Source organism: Lynx canadensis, chromosome B2 (assembly GCF_007474595.2).
Source record: "Lynx canadensis isolate LIC74 chromosome B2, mLynCan4.pri.v2, whole genome shotgun sequence".
Classification (NCBI taxonomy): domain Eukaryota; kingdom Metazoa; phylum Chordata; class Mammalia; order Carnivora; family Felidae; genus Lynx; species Lynx canadensis.
Window position 1 is genome coordinate 123876734 of NC_044307.1, and position 25038 is coordinate 123901771.

Below are 25038 nucleotides of genomic sequence, written 5' to 3' on the forward strand. Positions count from 1 at the left end.
ACCTGCTTCAATAAACATGTATTATGTTTATAATCAGAAAAATACACGTGATAAAAAATACTTTTCACAAGCAAATATTCAACAGGTGGTAACACTGTATAGCCAAGAGCTTGATTTACCTAATGACACAATTAGTGATGATTCAGAAGATGAAAAAAAAAATCCCATTACATAGCAGAAAGTGACATTTCTCTGAAAATGTACTGCCCTATCACTGGGAAGCTCTTCCAAGCTGCTGAGTCTTAGGAAAAGGGTTTTCCAGCCGTATCCAGGAGCTTCCTTAATCACAGAATCTTGCAGGTAGGACATGTCCTACCCCTTGATTATATCAAAAATGCCATGCAGGGCCATTCTATTATTCTAGCCCCCTTGTAGCTCAGGTGAAGAAAGCAGGTGTTAGAGAGGTACCTTGCTTTGGTTCCAGCTGTAGAGAGGAAGAAGAGAAGTATATACAGCTTCCGGGGATAGTTCATCTCTGGGGAAACCATCTCACTGATCAGCAACTAGAAAATCTCTCAAGGATGAATTGGTTGACCCACCTGCTGTCACTGAATTTGTTACACTGCTGAATTACTAGAAGGTAGGAACTGAGATGAAGCTAAGAAGAGCTGCTCTGAGTTTACCAATTTAACACCACAATTCCTTATTTCAATGTATAGAGACGTGCAAATTGGTACACTGAAAATACATGGCAGGGGAAAGTGCTCACATGCTCTATTTCCCAAATTTACTTGACCATGGAATTCCCATTTTTCTGGAACAGTTCATGGACCCAGCATTTCACGGACTATATTTTAGGAAGTGCTGCTACAGCAGAAAGCAAAAGGGTAACCTCTTACTTGCTGGTAATAGTAAGGTTGTCTAAGAAGAGAAAGGTTTGTCGGGGGCCCCAAACACAGGACTGCTTTCGAGAGACATTTCCGGGAGCTGTTGAGATCTCTCGTGTGCTTTGTTTCACTTCGTATTTACAGGAATAGATGGCAGAATGGACAAAACAGCGGCTAGCTTGGACAAATACAGACTCAAGGCTTGGGAGCACGGTCTTCATTGCTATTAGACATCAAGCTCTTAAAGCTAACATCACTGGTAGTGGCTAACGATCAGGCAGTGTAGACACAGGACGTTTCTATTATCATAGAATTATAGACCCCGTGCTTTTAGTTCCAGATTACAGTCTTTCCCCGGTTCTCCACTCCTCTTTGCTAATTCTCACGTGGAGCCCTTTGGGATATGACCCTGCTTTACCACCTCCAGCTTCTTCTCTTCCCCATGTATTTTAAGTACCAGCAGTTCTGAGCCACGTCCTGCTCCCTTCACACCGTGGGGTTTCACACACACTGCATTAACTCAGGCTAGGACTGACCTCATCTGGCTCCCCACTCCCCAGCCACCTGTTAAACTCAAGTTCATCCTTATTCATCGGGGGTTGCCTCACTAGAAAGTCTTCCTTGGAACCACTTTCATAGACTGATGTCAATCACTCTGTCCCCCTTTACAACCCTCTCTGTGCTGACTAAATTACACTACGGTGTTGTTGATTTATTCCTTGTGCATCTCCCCTCTAAGAATAACAGCTCCTTAAAGTCAGGAACTATGCTTTTGTCATCCTTATATATTCAGGGCCTAGCACATTTCTTGGGCACACAGTGAATGCACAGTAAGTGCGTATTAGGTTAAAATGACTTACTTAATTCTCTGGGTCTATGTGTGGCAAAGGGAGAGCAGTCTGGTATTGGACAAGTCATGTCTCCCTAAGGGGGAAGGAGACCCTCCTCACCACCACCCTCCCATCCCCCTTTTGAGGGGAAGCCGAGTACAGCTATTGGAGGTGGGGGCCCCTCCAGGTAAAGCCATGGCTTATCCTCTGGACAGAAACAGTGTATGACCTATAAAAATACCTGGGGAAGGAAGAGTCCTGCAGCTGTGTTCATTTAGGAGAACTAGGCCAGGTTATAGTTTATAGTTTTAATTAACAGGAGTCATGAAGTTCTCGGTCACACCTAAGAACAATCCCAAGCGGGATTTTAGCTGTTAATTAGGTTAGCACATCTGTTTTTGCTTTCTGGGGGAGAAGAGGGGTTTCTGAAGGAATGGCCCAGCCAGGCTTCAGCTGCACATATCCTTGCTACCCAGGAGCCTCACATGGAGGCAAAAAGCAGAGGATGAGGCTTTTTAATGGGAAATCTAGAGCTTATATCACATGATGCACCAAGCTTTGGCTCGGTGGGCAAAATATAAAAACGAACTCACCATTTGATCCAGCTGAGAGGGCTGTGGAAAGAAGAGCAAACAGCAACATGAACACATGTTGGCTTTGTTGTTAAACAGAAATAATGAAAAAGTGCTTGAAAAGGGATCAATGTCCTTTCCAAACATTCAACCCGTCTACACTCATCCCAAATAAGCACAAAAATGCCAGTAACAAATGGATCATTTACTTGCCTTTCCTTTCTGAAATAAGCTATGGAAACTATTGCAAGAGACAGTGTATATTTTCACACTGCCTTTTTTTTTTTTTTTTTTTAAGTAACTGACAATCTTCTCTTCTTTTTTTTTTTTTTCCTTGCAGAGGGCGGGTAGTAGTTATTCCAAACAATAGTCTCTAAGAGGCAACAGGTATTTTCCACTGACTAAAATTAAAAGAACATATTATCTGGATGGCTTGGAAGTTTTAACAGCTCCATAATAGCCCTGTAGCTCATCAGTGGTGATTTAAAGTTTCAGCTCTAAAAAGCTGTATTTCACCCCATTATGCTGTAACCATTGTATCAGTGATGCCAGAATGCTATAGCTACTGATATACTACCTACCTACTAACCAGGTGATGAAAGACTATTATGTATGAGGCCCTGGCCTTTGTGAAATCGATGATAAGACAGCTTCCTGATACCAAAACTGAACATCTGAGAACACTCAGCTAATGTTTACATGAATTTCCAGTGATACCTATCTATAACAGATTACCTTACTTCTGGAAAAATCTACCTTAAAGGCTGAGGGTTTAGTGACTCTGCCTCACATCCTCCTCAATGCAACCACATACCTGAAAGCTTAGGTTGCGTCTTCTTCTTTTTGCTTGAAACTTTTAAGAACTCGTCAATAAGCAAGTCGTTAGCACAGGCTCTCTTGTCGGGGTCCGGTTCAAAACATTTCAATATGAACGCCTTGGCCTCTGTGGACATGGACTCTGGGATCTCCGGGTGGACTTTAAACATTCCCACCTAAGACACAGCACAAGGTAACTTCTGAGTGACCCTCTCATCACATGAGCTCCAGGATCCAAAACTTGGTCCCCTAGCACAACAAAGTCGTTTACCATATACTTCCTACAAACTCATGCCTTTTCTCAAAGCGAGATAGGATGTTTTTTTCTCTAGGTTATGGGAAGTTTCCAGAGTGCTTTTGTAACCTCATCAATGACATACACAGAGCAATCATGTTAAGACAGCAGACAGCATAATGAAGTAATAATTCAGTCCTCAAAGTTTTAGCACACAGTAGCACACTGGCATGCAAGAAAGATACCTGTAATTGAGACCATTGTGTTGGTCCTAATAGCTATAGGCCAGGAATCGTGTTTGGTTTTTTGATTTATAAGTTCCACTGAATACTCCCAACAACCCAATGGATTAAATATTATCCCTGTTACATCAAAGAGGAAAATGAGGCTCAGAGGGGTGAGGTTACATGTTACAGAAACAGAGATCTGGGATCGATACCTTAATTTTTTTGGCTTAAAGCCTGTGTTCTTCCCCTATGCCATGATTTGTGAATATGTTTCCTGCCCCAAATTGCTCATATATAGAGATATTTTTAAATACTTTAAAATTAAGCAAACAGAATTTTTATAACAATTAGAATTTTCTTCTCACGGCTGTCATTCTAAATTTTTTCAGTAATGTTTTCATGTATTAGTAAAGAAAATTTTCTAAGGAAATATTTTTTGTTACTATATAGCTTATATAAGTGAATTATTATATAGATAATAATATACAGTTATTTATGGTTATATAGCCTTTACTATATGTCAGACACTATTCTAAGTGCTTTGCATGTATTATCTCATATATGTCTCAAAAAACCTTTATTAGATAGGTACTATTTTTATACCCATTTTATAGATGAGGAAAATGAGGTACAAGAAGTTTAAGTCATTTACCCAATGTCCCCAAAGAGTTTGACAGTGTTGGAGCCTACGTTCAAACACTGTAAATCAGTGCTTGAGTCTATATTATCTCATTTAATGCATATTGTATAATAATCCCTGCACAGATGGGGAAGAGAGCAGCATTTCAGAGGGAACTCCTAGAGATGGGTGAAAAGTTGAAAGACTGACCAAGAAGAGAAAGACATTCATTTATGTCAAGAAGGGCAGCTCTCTTAGCAGCTCTCACTGCCCTTCTCGTTTGGTTGCACTACTCATTTCTGTATCAGCAGTAACCCATCAGATCACCTTCAAGCTTAAAGTAAGGCAACCTTTACACAAAAGCGGAAGGTAGGTCACACAGGGCTCATCACGGGAGGCAAGTCGCTAGAAACATCGTCAGCGGCAGGGAAAGAGATAACAACTTATCAGAAGTTCTCTGCCTTATAGAACGACAGACTTGAGCTCTACTCCTTGGGAAACAAGTTCTCAGTTTAAATCTTGGGCTTGGCAGTGTGGCAAGTGAGGGCAGGTGGGGACTGAAGGGACTCAGAACTGGTCACTGCTTTGCTCAGTCCCTGAATTCTGAAGCAGTGGCCTCTGGGCTTTCTCAGCCCTATTTCCATATTTGGTGCTTCCTATTTTGGGAGGTGGGCTGCTTCCCACTTCCAGGAGAGGGCAAATAAACAGACTAGAAGAGTCGCTATGTAAGAATATGATTGAGGTCCTCAAAGTAGCAATTATGCCCACCCCATTCTTAATGGAGCCTCTAAACTCTTCTGATAGAGAAGGGAAATATTGCTTTGATTTAATATTTAAATGAATAAAAAAACGTCTTTAACATCTCCTTCCATGGAAGATTTTCAGACTATTTCCCAAAGAGCTTAAAGCATCTTCCATAAAGTAGTATGTTATTTATGTTGCATTGTGAAAAGGCATCAGAGGAACTTACATGGAATCTCACTTTATAGCTGAGAAAACTAAGGCAGGGAGAGACAGACAGATCCTCAGTGTGAGGCACACACATTGACTCTGAGGGATGTGAATCTTCATGAACTTTAATGAACTTTGTGAGCACATTTAATGTGCTTACCTATGCTCCTCTCCTTTGGCCTAAAAAAATTATCATATAGACACATGGAACATCTAATCTAATAGCTTTATCCAGCGGTTTTTAAGACATTTAAGACATTTGAAATGTGACCTTGAACATAGCTGCTTGTGGTTCTCCCAGTTCATAAAAAGGTGGTTTCCCTGTGGCCATTTCGATGATCGTGCAGCCCAAAGACCAAATGTCTGCTGCTTTCCCGTAGCCTCTTGGTCCTTTGTCTATGATTTCTGGTGCCATATACTGAAGGGTACCTGGGGGTAATCCAAACACACTTCTACTTTAGAAAACACATGAATATCTAATGACAGCTTTAACTGTCTACATAAATAAGACAACTTTAAAAGCATGATTCAGGTCTTAGTATCTCATCTTTTCTTGTTTTAAGTTTATTTATTTTGAGAGAGAGAGAGAAAGCAGGAGCAGGGGAGGTGGCAGAGAAAGAGGCAGAGAGAGAGAATCCCAATCAGGTTCTGCACTCTCAGCACAGAGCCTGATGCAGAGCTTGATCCCATGACCATGAGGTCATGACCTGAACCAGAGTCAGATGCTTAACCCACTGAGCCACTCAGGTGCCCCTCATCTTTTTTTTATGCCTATTTTATTTTGAGAGAGAAAGAGAGAGTGCAAGAGGAGGAGGGGCAGAGAGAGAGAGAGAAAGAGAGAGAGAGCAGGAAGCCTGACATAGGGCTTGAACTCATGAACTGTGAAATCATAACCTGAACTGAAATCAAGAGTTGGATGCTTAACCAACTGAACCACCCAGGTGCCCCAATATCTCATTTTTTTGTGTTCCATTTTTCTTGGTCATTAATAAAAATGGAAATAACAGTTGTCATGATGGATTTTATCAGGGGTATAAGAATAGTTTGCCAATGTGATCTGGTCATGAATAGATGCTTTGTCATCTAGATACTAGAGTATAAATGAGGTATCACTTTATTGGGGCCTCTTAGAAACTTCTAACAATTAGTCATTTGAGAACAACAGAGAATATATCAACACACATTTTTTGCAATTAGTTTTTCAAATACACAAAGATTCCTATTATGTATACTTCTAATCTTTCCAGAAAAATTCTAGGCCATTCATCCATTTTTCTAGATCTATATTTCTCAATTTCTTTTTTTTATAAAGTTTTTTTAACATTCATTTATTTTTGAGAGACAGAAAAAGAGAGAGTGCAAGCAGGGGTGGGGCGGAGAGGGAAGAGACACAAAATCTGAAGCAGGCTCCAGGCCCCAGCCCCCGATGGGGGCTCAAACCCACGAACCGTAAGATGACCTGAGCTGAAGTCGGATGCCCAACAGACTGAGCCACCCAGGTCCCCCGATATATTTCTCAGTATCTAAATTGAATGATTAATTCTTCTGTCTTGATTCTTATCTCTAAATCATGAAAGCATGAAAGATTCTGAAAGCCATTGTTAAAAGTAATGTAAACCATTTTTCGTGTACTCTATTCTGTAAATCAAATATATATGGCTTCTGCTGCATGCCTGTGGTCCATGGAATAACAGGTTTAACAGATCAAAGACAGGTCTTGAGCCATTAGTACAGACAAATCACCAGACACAATGTGAAGAAGAATACAACGAAACATAGGAGATTTAAAAGGCTATGTGGAATCAGAGAGTTGAAGAGTGTGGTAGAATGGCAAGAGCATTGAATGGGGAGTCAAGAACACTTGGTTCTAGGTTTAGTCTGGTCTATCCCAGATAAACACTCAACTGTAGTTATCTCAAGTGGCTCAAACAAGAGGCTGGCTTGGCTTCTCAGAGACCCTAGATTGATTCCCCCAAATCCAACAATGAGTCAGGAGTGTGAACAGGAACAGATTATTGCCACATCCCCTGCTACTGATATACTCCTACAAATGATATAATCAGCAAACAGGAACTCATCCAAGATGCCACATTCAATTATCTCCAATCCTGAGGCAGTTGCTAAAAGAGCTACTTCAGTATTTTCTGATTCATAACCAAACTGACAGACAACCTGATAAATACAGACACCTTTTATGAATGCCTCATGCATGATTTACAGATGAAACTGCTAGGCACAACTCCTCTAAGTTGTTCCCATGAAACCCACCAACACAGGCTAGAAACTGGCTGCTGTTCATAAAACCAAATGAAAGTATATTATCTTTGTCTAGTATTGTCATCTTGCCAGGTTACCCACCAGCTCTCATTATGTGGCAGTAGCTCACGTTCAAGTTCACATACAATTGTACATGCGTACTGTGAGCTTAAATCGGCAACATTATTGGAGGGAAGCATTTCACCTAGCCAAGAATAAGGTAATACCACTCTTCACTCTTCAAATCCCCTACCCTTAGTAGAAAACCGCTATGATTTCTCTTCATTTATAGCTGATGAGCTATAGTGATTGGTTTTTTGGTTTGTTTTTTTTTTTTTGTACCTGGATCTAAAAAAGAATGGATGTGAGAATTTAAGTTATACTAATATCTGAGTAGAAATTGCAACTGGTTAACAACAAAGTGAACTTTAAAAATTGGACAACTCAGGTAATATCAATACATTATGCAATGTTTCTATTCATCAGATAATATTTCAAAGAGCTCTATCTGCCAATTGTGCTTAATTATCCCCCACAGAGTAAGTGCCAAAAAAAAAAAAAACCCTCAGGCTTAGTTATGTATTCATATATGCTCTCTTTATTCCATAATCACATGACACATAATATTTTATATAAAAAGATTTACACAGCCAGATAATGAAGATGTAAGCCAATCTGTACAGTAGCCTACGGAAAAAAGTGAGAGCATTAGCTCTAAAGCACAGATCTTATACATCGGCATTCCAAGGTTTTAAAAAATCACTTTAAAATCATCTCTTTTAGAATTTCTTTGCCACTGCATCCACCCTTGGAACCACTACAGCTCAGTGGCTAAAAGTGTGAACTTTGACATTCTACTTAATCCACTCATTCATTCAGCAGATTTATATTGAGGGCCTGTTATGGGCCAGGCACTTAGAATACAGCAGTGGAGTAAACAGACAGAAATCCCTGGGCTCATGGAGCTTACATTCTTTGCAGCAGGAGACACACATTAAACTCCAGCATAGTAAATAAGTAAATTATATAGCACGCTAGAAAGTGATGTGTTAATGACAAAAAAAAAAAAAAAAAAAAAAAAAAAAAGGTAGTAAAGGGGATCAGGAATGCCCAGGGAGGGCTGCCACATAAATAGGTGGTCATGTTAGGCTCACTGAGATGACATCTGAGTTAAAACTTGAAGAAGAGGGACTTAGTTAGCCATGCAGATCGCTGGGAGAAGAGTGTTACTAGCAGAAGATAGAGCATGTGCAAAGGTCTTGTGGCAGGGCTGTGCCTGGTAAAATGAAGGAAATGCAGGAAGACCAGTTTTCTGGTACACAGTGAGTGATTAAGCAAGGGGGGGAAGAGTAGGAAATGAGGCCGAAAAGGTAATAGACTCCGATTCTTGTCCATAATATTAGGACTTTGGCATTTGTCTGAATGAAACAGAAAGCCACCGAAGTCTCCGAGTAGCAGGGCTTGATTTGATTTAAAGGGATCACTCTGGCTGCAGTGTTAAGAATAGAAAGTAGGAGGCAAGAGTGGGAGCAGGGAGAACAGGCTATGGAGGTAACAGAGGTGGGAGATGAGGGAGGCAGCAGCAGAGGCAGTGAGAAGTGTTCCAGTTTTCGACATCTCCTGAAGGTAGAGCCAGTAGGTCTCTTTGCGGATTGGGTTGGGGTGTGAGAAAAGAGGCACCACAGACAACTCTAGGTCTTGGGTGGCCATCAACTGAGATGGGGAACAGTGTGGGCAGAACGGGTTTGGGGAGAAGATAATGAATTCCATGTGGCATGTTAAGTCTAGTTTGAATCCTAGCTCTATTACTTACTAGCTCTGTGACCTCAGGCAAGTTATTCGACCTCTTTTAACATTAATTTCTCATCATAAACTGGGATACTGATAACTTAAGGATTAGGGTTCATGTACGAATTTCAGTAAAACATGTATGTAAATCGCTTAATGCAGGCAGGTATACTGCCAGCACTCTATAAATCCTGGTTGATGCTGCCTTCCCTCTCGCCAAATCACCAAGAAGTGGAAACAGGTCAATATCTTTCAAGTCAGGTCATCAGAGGTTGACCAAGCAGCGGTGAGGCCTATCCGGTGAGCAGATCAAGGTGTGCCCACTCCAAGCCCTCTTGACCAGCCCTGGAGACAGACCAGGCACATTAGTTATGCGTGTCACTCATGTGAAGCCAGCATGAGAAGAGCAAAGGGCTCTGGGAGGATTGCTTTACTAAAACTCTTTTGGGGACTAAAACAAAAAACAAAAAACAAAAAACACGTCTTTAAGATTAGCAAGAAGAGGGGCGCCTGGGTGGCGCAGTCGGTTAAGCGTCCGACTTCAGCCAGGTCACGATCTCGCGGTCCGGGAGTTCGAGCCCCGCGTCAGGCTCTGGGCTGATGGCTCAGAGCCTGGAGCCTGTTTCCGATTCTGTGTCTCCCTCTCTCTCTGCCCCTCCCCCGTTCATGCTCTGTCTCTCTCTGTCCCAAAAATAAATAAACGTTGAAAAAAAAAATTAAAAAAATAAAAATAAAAATAAAAAAATAAAAAAAATTAGCAAGAAGATATAATTAAATTAACATCCTGCCCAAATAAAACCTCTGAAAGTAGGGATTTCCTGTCAGAAGTTACTGAGTCTTGGCAACATCTAAAATGTCTCTTGCCAAATTGAGAGAGTATGAGGAAAGAAATGGAAACACATTTAAAGTTACTAGCAGGATGGAATTAATTTTGTTCAGAAAAATACATTTTAACTGTGTTTAATGCTGTGCCCTGAAATACCCATTGCTGTGAGGGTGGGAACTGGGTCAGAGCTGTTGTTGGCTGAATGTTCTGAGAAAATTTACAGAATCTCTCTCTCTCCTTTTCTTCTTCCAGGCTACTGGAACAGATACGTGAGCAACATGGGGAGAAAGATGGACCAGAGCAAGATCAAAGCAAAGAGAAAAGGGTAGATTAAGAATCTGAGTTCTATCACTTACAAACAGTTGTGACTTCTGGCTGTGATCTCTCTTCTCTCTCTCAATTTCCTCACCTACCTCATGGGATTCAAAAATGAGGATACCTGGCCATTTTGCTTTCTATTAGACCACAGATTATTCATTACTTTTTTTTTTTTTTTTTTTTTTTTGCTGAATTATTCTTTCTCTGATGATAATGACAAGGACTTAGCACTTCAAGAGAATCAGCAGAATGGAACAGTAAGAACCAGAGTTGAAATTCCTCTTGTAATTGTGGTGCAATCATTAATCTCTCTGAGCCTTGGTTTCCTCTTGGCTACTGTTAGCTTTTTGGCAATCGCTTTGTCTCCACTACCTCAGGACTTTGTTCTAGAGGTAGCTTGGTGGCTGGATTGCCTAATTTCTCAGGCAAGCTCTCTTCCCCACCCCAATGCTGAGTTGATGAGTCACTTCCTCTTTCTGAATTGAAAATTCTACCGGTTATTTATGTTGTGAGTAGGAAATAGGCCACAGGGAGTAAACAGATTAGGAATTCATAGTTCAAATGGGAAGAGATTAAGGTATGAGTAAGAGTCACACAGAGGCTGGGGTAAAAAAAAAAAAAAAAAAAAAAAAAAAAAAATCTTATAAAGGCTTATAGTGGTTGTAGGCCAACCCGGAGAGAAGTAATGACACGAAAGGGAAAACAAAAACAAATTGAGAGTTTAAAAAAACATTTCAGTGGCATTAACCAGGAGACAGAGCAAGTCATAGAAATACAAGATGAGAAAATAGCCAGGTCAAATTCTGTGTAACATTTTTCAGTGAGCATCAAAAGATACTGGCATTAATGTCTGTGAGAACCCAGACGGACTTTATCTCTCACATTATGCTCTAACGCAGCAATTATTTCTTTAATTACATTAAGATCCGTATCATCACTGCAAAAACATACCAGTAAAAGTTTCAGTACATGGGTTAATGCCAGCAAGCCTCTTTGATGTCCCGAAGTCTGAGATCTTGAGAACGCCACTGTAGGTATTAATCAACACATTGTCACCCTAGAGAACAAAAGACTTGAATCAAAACTAGTCTTTCCTCCAGTACTGTTTGTTGTTGGCTCATAAGTCCAATAAGAAATGGTGTCCCCAGAGTAAACGAGGCCACTAAGTCTGTAGTCTTCATTACAGTTAACCTCAAGAGTGAATTCTTGACACCATTTTTGTGCCTATATTATCATTTCACAACGTGCTACTCAGGCCACAAGGTCAAAAGGCGCCTGCCTGGTCAGAGTTTGCTGTGGTTTGTGAACAGAAGGGGTCACCTGTGTGTGATTAAGTTCAAACACGACATTCATGATTTCCCATTGTATTTTCTGTTATTTTACTTCTTTTCCCAGAATATTTGGGGATATGGCAAATCACGAGATCTGGGATGATCTGCTGGTAGTAATATTGACTTCCTTTCCACGGTGCCACCTTTGTCAGAAATGTATTAGTTCTGAATTTCCTCTTTTTAAGAAGAATCAAGTAAGTTACTTAATTTTAGTTCAAACAATCAGTATATGATACTTGTGAGAAGAGAAGATCTTATTTATTTTCCCTCCCAATCATTCATCCATTGATGCAGTAAATATTTACTGAGTAGCTACTCAGGGCAAGGATACCAAGATGAACCAGCCTGTGATCTCGTCAGGGGCGGAGACCTTATCCTGTCCAGTTTTGTTCTGCTGTGCTGCCCCCTCCCCAGAGCACCTCAAACAGTGCCAGGGGTGCAGTGGAAGCTCAATCTTTGTTGGGTGAACACAGTTAAGAGGCTTATTCCTTGAGGAGAAGAGATAAGGCATGAGTACCAATACCTGACTCAGAGCAGAGGAGTTAGTATCTTGCATTTCTGCTATTTCTACGATTTATTTATTCACAATTCTAAATTAATACTCATAACACAGTATGACTTTTGCAAAAAGAAAAGAAAACAAAACAAAACCAGTTGCCCACCAAGGAACTTTCAAACGTGAATCCTCGTGCATCCTACCTTTATATCCCGATGGACTATCTGATTGTCATGGAGGTATTTTAATCCTTCAAGTATTTGCTTTGTATAGAAGCCAATTGTTTGCTCATTGTCCTTCAATGGGCCCCATTTGGAACGAAGGAGAGCTGAAAGACTTCCTGTAAAGCAGGGAGAAACAGTGGATAAATTCTTATTCAAATGAGTTCTTTAAAGCATGTTAATAATGTAACATTAATTTAAGCTAACACTTCCTGGTTATTCATGGTGGCCCAGGAACTGGAGTATTAGACACCTGGGCTCACGTATGAATAGGAAAGTGTCCCTGCTCTGAAGATGCTCATTATCAAATACGGTCAAAATAAAAGGCTCCTCAGTCCCTAACTTTAATCTAGGTCACAATGATTGATACTAAAATCGTTCAGGATATTTGTATTGCCTCCTAATAAACTTCAAGCTGATGTCACATGTCTAAATTTGTAAAAAATTTTGAGGTATATTTGACATATAATATTATATTAGTTTCAGGTGTAAAACATAATGACTTGATATTTATATACATTGCGATATTTATATACATCTCAGCAACTTTCAAATACACAATACAGTGTTATTAACTATAGTCATCAGACTGTACATTACATCCCCAGGACTAATTTATTTTATAACTGGAAGTGTGGTCCTTTTGACCTTCTTCACCCATTTTGCCCACCCCTATCCCCTGCGTCTGTTCTTTGTTATTTTTGAACTTGTTTCCTTTGTTTGTTTGGGATTTTATGTATTTTAAAAAAATTTTTTTTTTAACGTTTATTTTTGAGACAGAGAGAGACAGAGCATGAATGGGGGAGGGTTCCGAGAGAGAGGGAGACACAGAATCTGAAACAGCCTCCAGGCTCTGAGCGGTCAGCACAGAGCCCGACACGGGGCTCGAACTCACGGACATGAGATCATGACCTGAGCTGAAGTCGGACGCTTCACCGACTGAGCCACCCAGGCACCCCAGGGATTTTATGTATTTGTTTATTTATTTTGAGAGAGAGAGCGAGCAGGCGTGGGAGTTGGGGAGGGGCAGAGAGAGGGGGAGAGAGAGAGAGAGAAGGCCTGGGAGTTTGGGAGGGGCAGAGAGAAGGAGATAGAGAGTCCCAAGCAGGCTCTGCACTTTCTGCCTACTCAGGGCTTGAACTCATGAACCATGAGGTCATGACCTGAGCAGAAATCAAGAGTCAGACACTTAACTGACTGAGCCACTCAGATGCCTCTGGGTTTTTTTTTTTAGTTCCACATGTAAGAGAGCTCATATAGTTTTTGTCTTTTTCTGCATAACTTATTTCACTTAGCATAATGCCCTCACAGTCCATCTGTGTTGTTGCAAATGGCAAGATTTCACTCTTTTTTATGACTGAATAATATTCTATTATGTATACAAAACACATTTTCTTTATCCATTCATCCAGTGATGGGACACTTAGGTTCTTTCCATATCTTGGCTACTGTGAACAATGCTGCAATGAACATAATCTCATTTTTCTTTTAACTTAGACAAAATAAGACGTGTAAACTCATAAATCCCATTCACTTGTTCTCCTCTTCAAGCCCCTACAAACTTATAATTTCTTAAAAAAGAAAAACATCTCTTACCTCCTGGGACCTGCTCCATGAAGATTTTGATGAAACCGTTCTCACTGAAAGAGCCCAGATACTGGACAATATTTTTATGCTTCAGATGCTTATGCAATGCTATTTCTTCATGTAGGGGCTGGGAGTATCTAAAAGACGTGCAAATGTTGATGAGCTAATTACGTAGCCAGATTTTAGTGTATACATTTAAGCAGTACAAATTGAAAACATCAGCTAGATATATGCCCATATGTAAAGTAAAATATGGCTATCTAAAGCCTTTATTTCTCATAACATAAATTCTGGGAAGTTGAAGTGGTAGTGGGTAGGGTCTGTGGGGAAATGTGTCAGGCACTGATCTGAGCCTACCGTATGTACTCATTTCTCACAAGAACCCTAGGAGAAGGTACTTTTCAGATGCCCATTTTACAGATGAGGAAATTGATTCACCAGGAGGATGACGAACCTACCCAAGATCTTAAAGAAAGCTAGTAAGTGACAGATATTAGCCCAGGAAAATTGAACGCACCTACATAGCTCATTGTCTATATTAAATGACTTTCAATTCCACTCGCCTCATAACATAACTCTACTATTAGTGGAGACTCTTGCCCAGGAAGATAAAAATTTCAAGGAACTTTCATCTTCATTCTAGGACTTACTGGAAGCTCCAGCAACTCTTCTGTAGAAAACACAAAACCATTTAAATCCTGTCTCCTTGAGCTCCTCAAAAATCCTCATCTTACTGAGTCTATCAGTTCTAGTACATCAGGATTTTTTTTTTTTTTTTTTTTTTACTCCATCCTAACCAGGCCTCCATGCTGAAAGACCAGCATTAAACCAGGCTTCAAAATCATGTACTTGATGTGTGTTGCTTCATCAGATTATACAATGGAAGTGTTTTGTATTTCCGGAACATACAGAAAAACCCTTTTGACGATTATTTGAAGTACTATAAAGCCTGTAGACTCTTAGCAGTCTCGAATATTAATATTATATATTTATATTATATTAATATGATTATTGTATAACTAACTACAGTAGGGTGTTAGGGACTCAAAGCTATGCCCTAATATTTTTTCTGTTCTACAATGGAGGTTACAGGTATGAAAGGCACTAACCACTAAAACATAAACCACAAACCTGATGCCTCATAATCTGCTTCAGTACTACATGCAAGAAATGCTTAGATCTTGGGGTGCCTGGGTGGTTCAGTTGGTTGAGCATCCGACTTCAGCTCAGGTCATGATCTCACGGTCAGTGGGTTCGAGCCCCACGTCAGACTCTGTACTGACGGCTCAAAGCCTGGAGCCTGCTTCCAATCCTGTGTCTCCCTCTCTCTCTCTCTGCCCCTCCCCCACTCTCACTTTGTCTCACTCTGTCTCTCAAAAATAAATAAATATTAAAAAAAAAGAAATGCTTAGATCTTACAATGGCAAATCCATATAAACAGAATGGATTTTTTTGAATGCCAATAACAAATTCTAGAAGTGGTTAGTATTGTATAATACTATTTTCATGAAGTTTTTCAGAATACACTACAAATTAGGTTACAAAAATCCAAGTTCATTTAATTTAAACTTTTATAATTTGTAAAATATTACTCAGAATGCTGCCAACAATAACAAAAAACTGACTTGTACTTTAGATCTTTTACTCATTTTATTTTTCTTTAGAACTGTTCTAGGAACTATAGAGGTAGGTATTATACTGAAACTCCTTAGCAGGCTATCAGTTAGAGACAATTCCATATTGATAACTGAGGGAGACAACATGAGAAATACTGGTATAGAGCAATAAAATACTTAGGTTATAAGTGAAATAAGCCATACAGAGAAAGACAGATACCATATGTTTTCACTCTTATGTGGATCCTGAGAAACTTAACAGGAACCCATGGGGGAGGGGAAGAAAAAAAAAAAAAAGAGGTTAGAGTGGGAGAGAGCCAAAGCATAAGAGAGTCTTAAAAACTGAGAACTAAGGGTTGATGGGGGGTGGGAGGGAGGGGAGGGTGGGTGATGGGTATTGAGGAGGGCACCTTTTGGGATGAGCACTGGGTGTTGTATGGAAACCAATTTGACAATAAATTTCATATATTGAAAAAAAAATTAAATAAAATAAAAAATAAAAATTCCTGAAAAAAAATACTTAGGTTATGATTCTCAGGACATTTGTAATAAAGTTACTTTTTCCATCAAGTTTAAACCTTTTATTAACGCTAGTTAATAAGATTGCTCTTGATATGCATAAGATAAATTAGTAGCAAATATTGGGTCTATTCTACAGATTTAGGACATCAAGATGACTAAATAATCTGAAGTAAGTGATTAGTTGAGTTTACGATGAACCAAGAGGCTCCCACCCCTTGACCTTCTATTGAAAATCAATCATGAACTTTTAAATGTAAGATCCTGGAGGGGAGCCTGGGTGGTTCAGTCAGTTCGGCTCAGGTCATGATTTCACGGTTTATGAGTTCGAGCCCTGCATCGGGTTCTGGGCTGACAGCTCAGAGCCTGAAGCCTGCTTTGGATTCTGTGTCTCCTTCTCTCTCTGCCCCTCCCCTACTTGTGCTCTCTCTCTGTCTTTCAAAAATAAACTAAAAACTGAAAAAAAAATTAATAAATTTAAGATCCTGGAAAAGGAAATACACTACTCCCCCATCCCCTCCAATATGTAGTAACCAAAGGATGGCTTAAAAGTTACAAGATTCATCCTAGCTAAGAGTAAGAACTCTTCTCCAATATGAAATTGATTGGTAACACTCAGCAGTTCTAAGTGAAAGAGTAAGGGCCAAGCGCTGAACAAGCATGAAATTATAACTCGTTCAAGTCAATAAGCAATGCTTATCTATAGAAATTATAAGAAAATCTTATTTCTTCTCAATTAGCTGTGACAATGGAAAGAAGAAATGGTATAGGTAATCAGAGATATATATATTTAGCTTTGAAAAAGTATTGGTCCATATGTGTCTCCAGAGCACCTTCTCTGAGTCAAATTCCCACGATATCCATCTAAACCAATGGTTCCCAGCCTTGGCTAGACATTTCATCTGGAAGGATTTTGAAAAAATATCAATGCATATGACCCACCCCAGAATTTGGGGTGGTAAGACCTGAGCATCAAGCGTTTTTTAAAGTTCCCCAGTTCGTTCTAATATGCAGCAGGGTAGAGAATAACTGATCTAAATAAATAGTTCAAGGCATGTGTAGAATGTTAGAGGAGGAAGTCAGTCTGAAATTAACAACTAGTTGGGATAGGTTATGAATCCACCACCACCTCTATCCTACAACTACTCTGCTTCTCTAACAAAGTGTTTTTAAAGTGTAAATGAAACACAGAAGCAATGATTTGCGTTGCTGTGATCTTTCATTCCAGATGGCCAATGCTGGATCATGCATTATTCACATGCATCCTATTATCATAGCAATTGTCCTTTCTAACTGCTATCTTTTTACATGCAACATCAAAAGCTCTCCAGGGCACATAGATAGAAATACCTTTGTGTGTGGTATGTCACAATAACATGATAGACTTCACTTTTTCTTTTGTAGGTAACTAGAAGATGCCCTGTGCCAGCTGTTTAAGAGAAGCACTTGTCATGCAAGTATTTTCAAACAACCCACTTTATGCCAAATGCATTGCTATAGAACAAGATCTTTGTTGGTGTGCTTTGTGTACGTACACTGGTGGTTGAATAAACTTAAGTTACAAAGGTGATTTTATTTTAAAGTTTTTATTTATTTTGAGGGGAAGGGAGGAACAGAGAGAGAAGGAGAGAGAGAGAATTCTAAGCAGGTTCTGCACTGTCAGCGCACAGCCCGACGTAGGGCTCAAATTCACAAGTCATGAGATCATAATTGGAGCCAAAATCAAGAGTCAGACTCTTAACTGACTGAGCCACCTAGGTGCCCCATTTGTTCTTGTTTTTCATCTCTAGCATTTCCTTTGATTCTTATTTAGGGTTTCTATCTCTGCTTACACTCCCTCTGTTTTTGCATGCTATCTACCCATTAGAGCCCTTAGCATATTAAAGTTGTTATAAATTCCTGGTCTGATAATTCCAACATCCCTGCCATATCTGAGTCTGGTTCTGATATTTATTCTGTCTCTTCAAACTGTGTTTGTGCCTTTTAGTATGCCTTGTAATTTTTGTTGGAAGTCAGGCATGATGTGTTAGGTAAAAGGAATTCTGGGAGGGCATTCTTGTAGTCTCATGCTTAGGTATCAGTTTCTTAGAGAGCCTGTGCCACTGGGCTATGAGCCTCACAAATGCTTTGTAGGCCTCTCCTGCCCCTTCCCCTGCCGCCTTCAGCTGGGACAGGATGGCTACAGTGGGCAGGAGTTAGGCTCTGGTAACAGTCTAATAGGTTAGACTCTGGTAAAAATCGTCTTTTTGAGGGTGGGCCTTGTTAGGAAGAGTAGATTTCAAAATAGTTACTCTCATCCTTCCCCCTGATGGAAGCACGAAGAGATTTTTCTCCAATATTACTGTAAGGATCTAGTAGGGCTCCTGGAGGCTAAACTCACCAAGTATGCCCCCCAACCCATGACTGTCTCTCCAAATTTGGGAGCAATGGCTTGGCCCATGACCTCACTTCTCCAATGGATCCAAGAAGAGCTGTTGGTTTCTCAGTTTAGTCAGCTTACCACTGATGGAGGATGACTTCCAAGCTCTGTAGATGCTGGACTAGACACTAGAACTTCTGGTTCAAACCACTGCTGATCATGCTTACTCCCCATCTATCTGTCTAATAAATCAACCATTCTGTGACATACCTGAGCCTAGTTCACACAGTCTATTGTCTTTTCTACTCATTAAAAGTTCTGTCCTTGTCACCTAAGAGAGGCCATCTTCCCCACCAGAGAGTTGTGCTTGAATCGCTGAGTGATAAAGCAGCTAAACCTCACAGGGGGGCTGATTAAAACAGTGGAGTTTTCAGACAGAGTTTCATTAGTTAGAATATCACCAAAATATTGTCTAAGATGACATCAACAACCCAGAACATGGTGAAAACAGCTTTTATTAGCCACAAGTACTGTACCTGCTATCTCTTTCTGGGATTTCCTTTATAGCAATTCTGACTTGGTTGCTCAGGTCTCGGCCTGCGTAGACAATCCCGTAAGTGCCCTTTCCTAAAACAACTCTGTCTCCATTCTCATCATATTCGTAGTCATACTACAAAGGGAAAAAATGGGGACAGGAGGTTGACATGTTAGTTGCATTTTACACTTAAATATCAAACTTTTTCTAAGAGCATTTTTCCTTATTTTATCAGATGGCTTTAACAAGCAAAACGATATGATGAAGTTCTAAGCAGCAGCTTCAAGAGCCAAAAAATAGACACTCCCAACAGAAAGCAGATAGTGTGTTCATGTTTTCACAATGGCTATGAACACAGTGAGGACTATGTATTTAAATCCAGAAAAGTACTTCTTCAAAAGCCCACTTGGATTACTTTACCCACTCAATCCTAGTTTTCATAGATCTTGGAAATGAGTATGATTAGCAATAATGTCTATCAATATCTATTCCATCTAATTAATTTTTCTTTTATTTCCCAGCTTTTAATACTGTCCAAGTATTACATACTCTGCCAAAAGAATAAAGCCCCTGAAAGAAAGATTTTGGGGAAGCAGAAAATTTTCATCATTGGATTCCCCAAGACAAAAAAAAAAATGTTAAAAATTAAAGATAAGAGGAAAATCTCATCTTTGATGTAAAAAGAAATATCTACAGCCCTAAACCCCAAGCTGTCAAGCGTCTCAGTCAACTATGGAAAACTGGATCAAAATAAGAGAGGTTTAGAGAGTATTTGGTGAGACCTCCTGAGACCTGGAAGTTTTTGGTTTCAGACTGGAATTACCAAATTTAGGGCCACCAAAAGGTCAAGCCACGACTCTAGAAACCCAGTGTAAAACTACACAGAACAAGAGAGAACATAGAACAAGCTCTTTTTCTCATAAAGGGTTTAAGTTGGCCATTAAAAAAATTGATTTCTAACCTTTACAAGTCAACAAATTTTTTTTTGTATGTTTCTTTTTCTTTTTTTTTTTTTATTCAAGTATAACTAAGATGTAATGTTATATTAGTTTCAGGTACACAATACAATGACTCAATAACTCTATACATTTCTCAGTGCTCATCAGGGTAAGTGTACTCTTATTCTCCTTTATTTATTTAACCCATTCCTGATCCACATCCCCTCTGGCAACCACCAGTTTATTCTCTAGGGTTTTTGGTCATCTCTTTTTTTCTTTGTTTGCTTTGTTTCTCAAATTCCACATATGAGTCAAATCATATAGGTACTTGTTTTTCTCTGACTGACTTCACTTAGCATTATGTGCTCTAAATCCATCCATGTTGTTGCAAATGGCAAGATTTCATTCTTTTTTATGGCTGAGTAATATTCCATTATAATAGATATCATCTATCAATGGACATGTGGGTTACTGCCATATTTGGGTATTTTAAGTAATACTGCAATAAACACAGGGGTGCATGTATCTTTTTGAATTAGTGTTTTCATTTTCTTTGGGTAAATATCCAGTAGTGCAATTACTGGATAATACAGTAATTACATTTTTAATTTTTTTGAGAAACCGCGGTTTTCCACAGTGATTCCACCTGTTTGTATTCCTACCAAAGAGTAGACAAGGATTCCTTTTTCTTCACATCCTCACCAACACTAGTTATTTCTTGTGTTTTTGATTTTAGCCATTCTGACAGGTATGAAGTGATATTTCATTGTAGTTTTGATTTGCATTTCCCTAATGATGAGTGATGGTGAGCATCTTTTTCACCATCTGGATATATTCTTTGGAGAAATACCTGTTCAGTTCCTCTGTCCATTTTTTAAATTGGATTATTTGTGCTTTTTTGGTGTTGAGTTGTGTAAGTTCTTCATATATTTTGGATATTAACTACTTATCAGATATATTATTTAAAAATTTCTTCTATACAGTATGTTGCCTTTTTGTTTTGTTTTGCTGATGGTTTCCTTTGCTGTGCAAAAGCTTTTTATTTTGGTGTAGTCTCAACAGTTTGCTTTTGCTTTTGTTTCCTTTGCCAGAAAAGACATATTGAGAAAAGTGTTGCTATGGCTGATGATAAAAAATTACTGCCTATGTTTTCTTCTAGGAGTTTTATGGTTTCAGATCTCACACTTAGGTATATAATCTATTTTGAGTTTATTTTTTGTGTATGGTGTGAGAAAAGGGTCCAGTTTCATTCTTTTGCTGTCCAGTTTTCCCAGCACCATTTGTTAAACATATTATCTTCTCCCCATTGTATATTCTTGCCTCCTTAGTCTCAGATTGACCATATAAGCAGGGGTTAATTCTGGGCTCTTTATTGTGTTCCAATAATCTATGTGTTTATTTTTGTGCCAGTACCATACTATTTTGATTATAGTTTTACAGTATATCTTGAAACCTGGGATTGTGATACATCCAGTTTTGTTCTTTTCTAAGATTGCTTTGGTTATTTGGGGCCTTTATATATTTTAATATTATTTGTTCTAATTCTGTAAAAAATGTTGTTGGTATAGGGATGCCTGGGTGGCTCAGTTGGTTAAGTGTCCAGCTCTTGATTTCGGCTCAGGTCACGATCTCACGGTTTGTGAGTTAGAGGCCCACATAGGGCTCTGCACCAGCAGTGTGGAGCTTGCTTGGTATTCTCTATCTTCCTCTCTCTGCACCTCCCTGGCTCATGTGCTCTCTCTCTTTCTGTCTCAAAATAAATAAATAAAACTGAAAAAAAAAATTTCTTTTAAATGTTGGTATTAATAGGAATTGCATTAAATCTGTAGATTGCTTTGGGTAGTATGGACATCTTAACGATATTGGTTCTGCCAATCCATGAGCAGAGCATATCTTTCCATTTGTTTGTGTGATCTTTATTTTTTTTTTCAACGTTTATTTATTTTTGGGACAGAGAGAGACAGAGCATGAATGGGGGAGGGGCAGAGAGAGAGGGAGACACAGAATCGGAAACAGGCTCCAGGCTCCGAGCCATCAGCCCAGAGCCCGACGCGGGGCTCGAACTCGCGGACGGCGAGATCGTGACCTGGCTGAAGTCGGACGCTTAACCGACTGCGCCACCCAGGCGCCCCTGTTTGTGTGAGCTTTAATTTCTTTCATCAGTGCTTTATAGTTCATGGAGTACAGGTTTTTCAACTCCTTGGTTATATTTATTCCTAGGTATTTTATTCTTTTTGATGAAATTGTAAATGCAATTGTTTTCTTAATTTCTCCTTCTGCTACTTCATTATTCGTGTGTAGAAATGCAGCAGATTTGTGTATATTAATTTTGTATCTTGCAACTTTACTGAATTCATTTATCAGTTGTAGTTTTTGTTTGTTTGTTTTGTTTTGTTTTTTGGTAGTCTTTAGGGCTTTCTATATATAATATCATGACATATACAAATAGTGAAAGTTTTACTTCTTCCTTACCAATTTGGATGCCTTTTATTTCTTTATGTTGTCTGATTGCTGTGGCTAGGACTTTAGTACTCTGCTAAATGAAAGTGGTGAGAGCAGACATCCTTGTCTTATTCCTGACCTTAAGGGAAAAGCTTTCAGTTTTCGTCATTGAGTATGATGTTAGCTGTGGGTTTTTCATATATGGCCTTATTATGTTGAAGTATGTTCCCTCTAAACCTACTTTGTTGAGGGTTTTTATCACGAACGGATGCTGTACTTTTATCAGATGTTTTTCCTGCATTCATTGAAATGGTCAAATGGCTTTTATCCTTCCTCTAGTCGATGTGATGTATCATATTGAATGATTTTTTTAATGTATTGTTGGATTTGGCTTGCTGATATTTTGTTGAGGATTCTTGCATCTATTTTATTTATTTTTTTTGATGAGTCTGGCTAAAGGCTTATCAATTTTGTTGATCTTCCCAAAGAACCAGCTCCTGGTTTCACTGATCTGTTCTATTGTATTTTTTAGTCTCTATCTCATTTATTTCTTCTCTAATCTTTATTATTTCTTCCTTCTACTGGCTTTGGGGTTTTTTTTTTTTTCTAGTCCCTTTAAGTGTAAGGTGAGGTTGTTTATTTGAGATATTGCTCCTTGAGGCAGGCCTGTATTGCTATATAATCTTTCCTGTCGGAATAGATTTTGCCGCATCCCAAAGATTTTGGACTGTTGTATTTTCATTTTCATTTGTCTCCATGTACTTTTTAATTTCCTCTTTGATTTGTTTATTGACCCATTCATTGCTTACTGGCATGTTATTTGGCAACCATGTGTTTGTATTCTTTTCCAGATTTTTTTCTTGTCCTTGATTTCTAGTTTCATACCATTGTGGTCAGAAAAGATGCATGATATGATTCCAGTCTTTTTGAATTTATTGAGACTTGTTTTGAGGCCTAAGGTGATCTATTCTGGAGAATGTTCTATGTGCACTTCAAAAAAATATGTATTCTACTTTTGCGGGATGGAATGTTCTAAATATATATACATATTTATACCTATACCTATACCTAAATATATGTTAGGTCCATTTGGTCCAATGTCTCATACAAAGCCACTGTTTCCTTGTTGATTTTCTATCTAGATGATCGATATATCCACTGAAGTAAGTGGGATGTTAAAGTCCCCCACTATTATTGTATTACTGTCGATTTCTTCCTTTATGTCTGTTAATAGTTGCTTTATGTATTTAGGTGCTTCAGTGTTGGGTGCATAAATATTTATAATTTTATATCCTCTTGTTGGATTGTTCCCTTTATCATTATGTAGTGTCCTTATTTGTCTCTTGTTACCGTCTTTGTTTTAGTCTATTTAGTCTGATAGAAGTACTGTTACTCCAGCTTTCTTTTTGCTCCAATTTGCATAGTAAATATTTTTCTATTCCCTCATTTTCAATCTCCAGGTGTCTTTAGGTCTGAAGTGAGTTTCTGGTAGGCAACATATAAATGGGCCTTACTTTTTTTATCCATCCAGTCACTGTCTTGATTGGAGCATTTAATCCGTTTACATTCAAAATAATTATTCAGGTATGTACTTGTTGCCATTTTATTACTTGTTTTATGGTTGTTTTTGTCGTTCTCTGTTCCTTTTTTTCCTTTTGTTCTCTTCCCCTGTAGTTTGATGGTTTTCTTTAGTGACATGCTTGGATTCCTTTCTCTTTCGTGTTTGTGTACCTATTGCAGGTTTTTGATTTGTGGTTACCATTAGGTTCATGTATAACATCTCATGTATATAGCAGTCTATAATATCCAAGATAGTAGAAAGTGGGTTCTGGTGTTGGCAATATGGTGGGCTTGGCATCTGGCAAACTTCCTGCTAAAAACACTTACATAAAAAAAGAGTAGACATACTTTTAAATGCCTAGCAGTGCTTAGAGAAAAGTAAAGAAGACCGCCAGGAGCTAGAAATAAAGAGAAAAAGAACCACTTGAGGAGTAATCACAACTGATGTCCTTATAGCCCAAGGGGGGAGGGATGAGGGCTCGGCTTTCAGTTTAATTAATCTTGGCCAGGGGTTGGCAAATGCTTTCTTTCTCTGAAGCATCAGAGATTGAATACTTTTAAGATTTATGGGCCATATGACCTCTGTGACAACTACTCAACTCTACCATTGTAGCATGAAAACCGCTCAGTCAATATTTAAACAGAGGGGCATGGTTGCGTTCCAATAAAACTTCATTTACCAAGGGTACTACTGGCAGGATGGATTTGGCCTTTGGGCTATAGTTTGTCAACTATCTGATTCTGTGGTCTTAATGCCCAAGAGAGGATTGGAAATGGGACCTTGTGTCTATACCAGGGGAAGAGCTAGCATACCCCAAATCAGGGCCCACGAAGGACTATAATTTGATGAACAGGTAGATTAGAAAAAAGCCCATTACACTGGGAAGCCAAAATAAAGCTCATCTGTCTTAGACTGAGTTTTGGGTGGACAAAAACAAGTCTCCTCTGAATACTTTCAACCACAGGCTGATCCTCATGCTGGTTTAATTCAAATTTACACCTATCATGATACCCATAACTGGTCTTGAGCTTGGGACATCCCTGGAGTGCTAATAGAAACAAAGCAAAAATATTTTAAAGGAGATTCCCTTAATATGGGCTATTTAGGATTCTCGCTGATAGTATGTCATTGAAATTGAGCTCACATCCCAAAATTTTAAAATATATAA

At 39.0% G+C, this 25038-nt stretch overlaps 1 protein-coding gene across 3 annotated transcripts in view; it reads right to left on the reverse strand.

Annotated features, from left to right (window-relative positions):
• MAP3K5 (mitogen-activated protein kinase kinase kinase 5) overlaps positions 1–25038 on the reverse strand; it is a 207747-nt gene that overhangs the window by 30420 nt on the left and 152289 nt on the right. For all 3 annotated transcript variants that reach the window (XM_030316420.1, XM_030316419.1, XM_030316421.1), the window contains 7 exons: positions 18931–19064; positions 13910–14037; positions 12296–12432; positions 11217–11322; positions 5349–5506; positions 3044–3221; positions 2251–2271 (listed from right to left, as the gene is read on the reverse strand). In XM_030316420.1, the coding sequence (XP_030172280.1) occupies positions 2251–2271; positions 3044–3221; positions 5349–5506; positions 11217–11322; positions 12296–12432; positions 13910–14037; positions 18931–19064 (862 nt within the window). The remainder of the gene's footprint in view (positions 1–2250; positions 2272–3043; positions 3222–5348; positions 5507–11216; positions 11323–12295; positions 12433–13909; positions 14038–18930; positions 19065–25038) is intronic.